General features: G+C 45.6%; 1 protein-coding gene across 1 annotated transcript in view; it reads left to right on the top strand.

Moving 5' to 3' along the window:
* Positions 1-4,912, top strand: part of RNGTT (RNA guanylyltransferase and 5'-phosphatase) — a 317,119-nt gene extending 312,207 nt beyond the window's left edge. The window contains exon 16 of the mRNA XM_077750277.1: positions 4,866-4,912. Within this exon, the coding sequence (XP_077606403.1) occupies positions 4,866-4,879 (14 nt within the window). The 3' untranslated portion in view covers positions 4,880-4,912. The remainder of the gene's footprint in view (positions 1-4,865) is intronic.
* Positions 4,913-7,220: the final 2,308 nt, after the last annotated feature.

Here is a 7,220-nt window from a genome sequence, read left to right on the forward strand (position 1 = left end):
TGCATTCTAGAAGTAGCATAAAGATGTATAAAATCCTCTATTTTCCTTCCTGGGAAACCAAGAAATTGGATTGACATGGGAGATATAGCTTGCACCTTTTCTTTTTGGAGCATAGGGGAGCGGGGGAGCGCACATCTTTACATGGTATTTATAGTATATCTGTCCATGCACCTCATCCTAGCACTCTATCATCTGGGTAGATAGCCTGTTACATTATTTTGAACACATTTAATTCTTTCAGAATATTCAGCAGTAAATATCCCAAAATGATGAAGTAATGACCTATCCATTTGTTTGTTGACTCTGCATTTTTGTACTATGGAATTTGCCATTTAAAGTTCATAAATGATACTGTTTTGAATTATCTGTATAGTCCTTTCTAGTCAAAAAACCTTGAAAGTCAACCAAATACTTGCAGGCGGGGAAAACTAATGTGGTGGAAAAAACCCTGGGCTGAGACCAGGTCTGGGCTCTGCCTCTCACTGGCTCTGTGTTCTCTCTAGATCTCTCCCTGTACCCCCTCCCCCCATCTATAAAAGGCTGATATTGAGCCAGATGATCAAAAAGAGCTTTTTCAGGTCTAACATGATTCTTATAAAAAAAGCTCATGCTTTGTAAATAGCCCCTATTCACAATGAAGGCGATATTACCACTACCGACTATGTACCAGGCACCAAGACTGTCCCCAAAACAACTACTCTGTGCAGGGAGGTACCATTATTAACCTCATTTTGTAAATGAGGAACCTGAGGCTTACACAATTAACCTATGGTTACATAGCTCGTAGGTTGTGAGCTGAGACCCCAGAAAAACTCTTTCTGACCTCAGCTCCTGATTTATTGCTCGCTACTCCGTCCTGGCATCGAGGCTGCTTCTGTGCCAGGTGCCCCAAACTCTTCGTATCTTTGGTGCCAACAGGAAATGGGTTTCAAGCACCTCTCTCCAAAGCAAGGAGATGAACTTGGGATCTGCAAAGTAAATACATTTTTAGGGCCTTATAATTTAACCACTTATTTAACAGTATTTAAATGTGAGTGACACAGAGGCCATGAAAAGAAGTTTAATATTCTCATTAAGATGCTAAATTCCGAAGACGTAATCAGGAAGAAATAAGCAATTAAATTACACACTGGGCCAACATGTTCCTGATTGTCACATAGTTAACTATCAGCTCTGATGCTTTGGCAGGTTGATGTCAGCCTCGGTTAACCCAGAAGTGTCCCTCCTCTCACTGGACTCGGTATCTGGTGGCCACTGTGCATGATAAGCAGGTGGGGGTGGAGGGTACTCTGAGCAGGTGCCTCCCGGGCTTCTAAGATTTCACATTCCAAAAACTGAGCGCATGGCTCTGGGGTTGCCAACTATTTTGACTTGCACAGGCTTTATGAAATACTGTGTTGCCATTATTGCCTAAAGTAAAGGGAATCTTAACACCCAAAAAGGAAATAGGACATAACTTAGGAGAAAGGACATGTATTTACACAGAACAAATATTGATTTATGAAAGACTGTCTACACTATCTGCTGCCTCTGCATTTCACCCTAAACCAGTGAAGCCATTTTCATGGACCAGTGTTGGGAGTCACTGCATGGGTAAAATTCCAGGCAGCTTGTAAGTGGACAGATGGGCAAGAAGACCTTCGGGGAAGAAGTGGCCCCTGGTTCCAAAGCTAAAGGTCATTTTCATAGCCCGAGGCGACCATAGTATAATTACCTCCCAACTGTTGATTACATTGTACCCTTGAGATATAAGGCATACAGGTGGAAAAAGAAATTATCTGAACGTTGAAAAATACTCCAAAAGAATGACACCTTCAGCTGCGTAAGGCACAGAAAACAAAAAATGCCAAACACAACATAGGAAAACAGAATTGGGCTTTGGCAACGGTCACCACCGTTCACAGCTTTGAAGCGGGCACACAGTCTATTTTTCCTTTAGGTCACTGCCACCAGAATGACCTTTCACGACTGCAAACCTGCTCCTGCGCCTGCTCCTGCTCCCCCGTAAGAGCTCCCCGGCACGTGACCTCAAAGGCCCAGACTTGGATCATGCTGCCCCTCGAGACGGCTGCATGCCTCGCTTTTCCCACAGCGCCGTGTCCTCTAAACCCAGGAACCTTTGCTCATGGTGCTGCTATCGCTTCTGCCAGAATCCCCCAGCCTCCCTTGATGTCAGGATCAAGGGGGCCTTCCTGCCATAGGTAGCCTCTTAGATCTCACACTGTATCGTGATCATCTCCCCTCCAGACAAGGGTCTCGACCCGAACACGGGGTGACAGCTGCGGGCAGGAAGAGGTAGGTTCAGATGCCCCGTTGTACCCACTCTTGAGACTCGGTCAAGATGCATTTGCTCGTCTCCCTTGGCTGAGCCGTACCTGACACGTGATTTTTTTTTGTCACTGGCCTTCTCGTCCTAATACAAGCTCTGATAACATCTCATTTCTTAAGAATGTCTTCAGAGGCCATCTATGATGCATCTCACATTTAATCCTGATTAGAAGCGTCTTGTCTGTTCTTGCCTCTTGCACCGAAAATGCTGAGGAAACTTCTCAGCAGGAAGAATCTGAAAGTGCCCCGGCCTCCTGGCTGTTATACTCTCTGAGGGGGGCGTGAGGGAAGTAGTGTTCTTAATCATGTCTTATTTTTTGGTGCAGTTTCACTGAGCCTGCCACATCTTAAACTAGAAGGCTCCTTCTCCCTACCCACCTACTTCCCGCCCCATTTCTGATGTTTCCAAAGAGAAACTGCTGAGGCTTTTCAGTTAGTTTTAAAAATAAATACCAGTCCGTGATCCCTTAGTGTAAATTGCTGCTTCTGGCCATGTCTTTTAGAGTGGGAAAGGCAAGTGAAAGATACGATTCTTGTTGCTACTTTCCAGTGCTATCCTCCAGGATCTAAAGGAATCAGAAACTTTATAGTCTGTAGAAGTTCTGCTTCCCTTCTGAAAGCTGTCAGGGAAACATTGGGTAGTTTTGATCTCCGGTATAAACACACTGTGTGCTCTGATACACATTGAACGTGAGAGCTACACAGAGCCTAGCTGAGCAACACAGCAACTGAAAGTCTTCTGCAAAAAATTTCTTGACAATTCCGCACGCAGGTAGAAACTGCCTGCCTGGAGACATCACATACAATAGGGATGATGCAGGGGGCGGGAGGCATTCTAGACCTTAGTGGATGGGTAGGGTGAATGGGGTAGGCAGGTGCGGACAGAGAACGCGGGGAAGGGAGCTTTGGAAAAGTTTGTCTAGAGCTTCCGGGAAAGACAGCAGTAGCGAATACGGCTGTAATCACTCTGACTTAAAATAACAAACCAACCAGCCACCCTTGGCCCCTTGATCTTCTTTCAGCTACCCATTTCTCTGGTTTTTTTTCCGGCGAAATTCCTAGAAGGGGGTGATCGCACTCGCTCACACCCTATGCTTTCCTTGTATTCTCTCTTGAACCCACTGCGGACAGGCTCTCCTCTCTACTGAGACTGCCCGTATCTCCACCGCCAGTGCCCTCTGCAGGGTCCAGGCCGCTCTCCCAACTGACCATCAGCATTTGACAGTTTCTCACTCCCTGTCGTTGTCGTTTTTCTTTTCTCTTTTTAATGGGAAATTTCAAACCTAAGACAAAAGTAAGGAAAATGGTACGGTGAACTCCCACCTACCCATATTTAGCAATGATCAGGTTTTGTACTTCCCGTTTGTTTATACACCAGGTAGTCCCCCATCTTCCTTTACACACACACACACACACACACACACCCCTATTATTTTAAAGCAGTTCATAAACTGCTCTCTCCTTATTGAACCTTTGTTGCACTTGGCTTCCAAGCCACGATAGTATCTTGGTTTTCTTTTCTCCTGCCTATGGGTCTCCCTTGCCGAGCCCTCTTCACCTTCTCATCCTCTAAGTGCTGGAGTGAGCCAGGTTCAGCCCACTGGCCTCTGTGTAGACAGAGAGTGTAGACTGTCTGTAAGAGATCTCTCCTAATCTCTGAACACTAATACCATCTATACACAATTTCCAAATTTATTTTTAGCTTGGATCCCACTCGTGAATTCTAGACTCAAGTCTCCAACTGACAAGTTGACATCTTCACTTGGATGTTTAATAGTTACCTCCAACTTAATACACCCCAGACTGAGCTTTCCTCCTCCCACAGGCTTTCTTCTCTCCCCAGTCTTCTTGTAGAGCTTCGTTAATGGCAATTGCGCTGCTCCAGTTGCTTCAGAATCATCCCTGATTTCTTTCTTCTCTGACACTCCACATCCAATCCATCAGCAAGTGCTGTCAGCACCGCCTTCAAACTGTAACCAGAACTTGACAACTTCTCAACCTCTGTGTCTCTCATCCCATCTCTTGCCTACGCTGTGGCGACAGCCTCCTAATGGGTATCCCGGTGTTCATTCTGCTTTGTCCCCTCTTCTATTTATTCTCCACGCAGCTGTCTGTAATATTTTTTAGAACAGGTCCCTCAACCACTCATAACCTTCCAGCGCTTTCTACCTCATTCAGAATTACATTCTAAATGTGTCTCACAGTCCACAAGGCCTACGTACCACGGCCCCCAGCCACCTCACGTTTTGTTCTCCTCCCTGTTCACTCTCATCCCACTGGCTTCTTTGTAGTTTCATCATCTTGCCAAGCATGTTCCCACTTTAAGGACTTTGAACTTTCTCTTCCCTCTAGCCAGATGCTCCCCCCCTTAGCTACACGTAATTTCATTCAAGTCTCGAGACAAATGTCACCTCATCAAAAAGGCCTGGCCGACCATACCATCTAAGCTGCTTCTCCCATCACCACCTACCCTCTTACCCTCATTTATTTTTCTATAAGCACTGATCTAACATGTTTGCATGTTTATCTGTTGTCAGACTCTCCTATCTAGAATGGGAACGAAGAATATGATTTCATTCACTGCTGTATTTCCAGTGCCCAGGCCAGTCTGGAACAAAATATAGAAGTTCAGTAAGTATTTCTAAATCTATAAATGAACCGGGGCTGTATAGATAGGCCGGGGACAGATTATGAAGGGATCTGAATGTCTGGCTAAGAAGTTAGGCTCGATTTGGTCAACAGTAAAGAGCTATTGAGGGCTTTTAAATATGCGAGTTCTTTGTGAGAATGAACTGGGAGTAATTTGTCTAAGGTGGCGGAAGAAAGAGAAACAAGACAACAGGCCAGCGGAGAGGCTACTGTACTAATCCTGGTGAGAGGTCAAGACCCTGGAAAAGGATGGCATGTACAGAAATGGAGGGGAGGGATGTGGCAGGGATTTGGGAGGGGAAGCCATCTAGACGCATAATCAGTTGAGAAGCCAAGGTTACCTTCAAGGGTTTGAACCTAGTCGGTGGGGACGGGGGGGAAACGAGGGTGCCCTCCCCCCAGAAACAGGGAAGTAAGAAGGAAAAGCTGATTTGGGGCAGGGACAGGGAAGGGGCCTCTGAGCACGGTGAGTGGGGGATGCTGTCAGGAGATTCAGATGGAAGTGTCCAAAGACAAGGCAGAAATTGAGAACGGAGCTCCGACTACTAGCAAGATTTTAAATGAGTTCACACAGCAGTGATGGTAAAAGCAGTGTGAGTAGAAGACATGGAGTAAAGAGGGTCAGCATCCCTCATGTTGGTGGGTGGAAGAAAATAATAGTAAAGCATCCAGATGTAAGCTCAGATAAAGATCAAGCAAGTAAGGAAAAGGAAATAAGGCCATGAAGCTACAGCCTGCAGGAGCCAAGAGAACAGGTTCTTGACAGAGCAGGCAGAAAACAGTTCTGATGACTCCAGGCAAGTCATGGAGAGCGAAGGACTGAGAAAAAAGATCTTGAATTTGGTTTCTAGATAACCTTCAGAAACATGATGGGGATGGCTGGAGTCAAGGGGAAAACCGGAGAGAACATGAGGAAAAGGAGGTGGCGGGCTTGGGGCTTAATCTGCCAACAGATGAATGAATGTTCCCAAGGGTAATGGTTACTCTGTGTGTTTACTTTGTGATGACCTGTCTGGACAGCTTCCCATCCCGTTTCAAGAGCCCCTCGTTTGTGGCCAGAAGGTAACAGGTCTGCCGTAGAGGTGCTGAACCTCTTAGTCCTTGGGTGGCTGGGTGGGGCCTGGACTGCGGCCTCCAGCTGGGAGACGTCTGGGTTCCGGGAAGGGAGCACCACTGGGCTCCTTCAGGTGAAAACCCAACGACCAACCTGCAGTACATGTGACGCTGGTGCGCCACCATGGAGAGTGGGTGAGGCGGGTCGCAGAGTATGACACTGCCCAGCCAGGATGAAGACCAAGATCGTGGAGCTGCTGAGCACATGGCTGGGGTGTGGCTGATCGGGAGGGGGCTCTCGGGAACTGGGGAGGGCACTGGTGGGTGGCACTGTCTCTGCCTTCTTGTATGTCATGTATTCCTGTCCACTGTGACTGACAAACTATGGTAGTGGTATTTATTTTAGGACAAGAGACTGCTTTAATGATGTGCCTGCATTCTGCACATCAGGGCCTCGCCATTATTTGGAAATAATTTATGTAAAAATTATTTTCTTGGATCAGAAGTCCGTTTGCTTTATCACAAGTAACGTCAGCAAGAAATCACAACGAATTTGTACGTAGAAGTGAAAAACAGAACATGTAACTGGATTCTTTAAATATCATTTCAATGGTTGACAGTTTTGAAAGGTTGCCAAAAAATGGTTTTAATTTTTTTTATTTCCAGCCTGTGCAAGGTTTCTCACAGATAGTGACTACCAAGAAGTTGAAGAGATTATCATTAGAAAGTTTTGATCAGGATCTTAGGACAGCATTTGAAACATTAAACCTGATATTAAAAAGGCATGTTGATGGAAGTAAGCTCAAATTTCTCATTTAACATTTTGAAATGATTTTATTATTTTTTTAATGCTTATTTATTTTTGAGAGAGAGAGCAGGAGAGGGGCAGAGAGAGAGGGAGACACAGAATCTGGAGCAGGCTCCAGGCTTTGAGCTGTCAGCATAGAGCATGACATGGGGCTCGAACTCATGAACTTCAAGACCATGACCTGATCCGAAGTCAGACACTTAACTGACTGAGCCACCCAGGCGCCCCAGGAAATTATTTTATTTTGGAGTTTCATATAAAGCCGTATCTTTCCCAGGACTTTGTATTTTACTTACCATAATTTTATAGTATAAGGAAAATCGAATGGACCTTTACCCGCCAACTCACATAGGACACCTTTAATGCTTTTGCTTACCCCAGG

The sequence above is a fragment of the Crocuta crocuta genome, unplaced genomic scaffold (assembly GCF_008692635.1).
Source record: "Crocuta crocuta isolate KB4526 unplaced genomic scaffold, BGI_CrCroc_1.0 scaffold9, whole genome shotgun sequence".
NCBI lineage: Eukaryota > Metazoa > Chordata > Mammalia > Carnivora > Hyaenidae > Crocuta > Crocuta crocuta.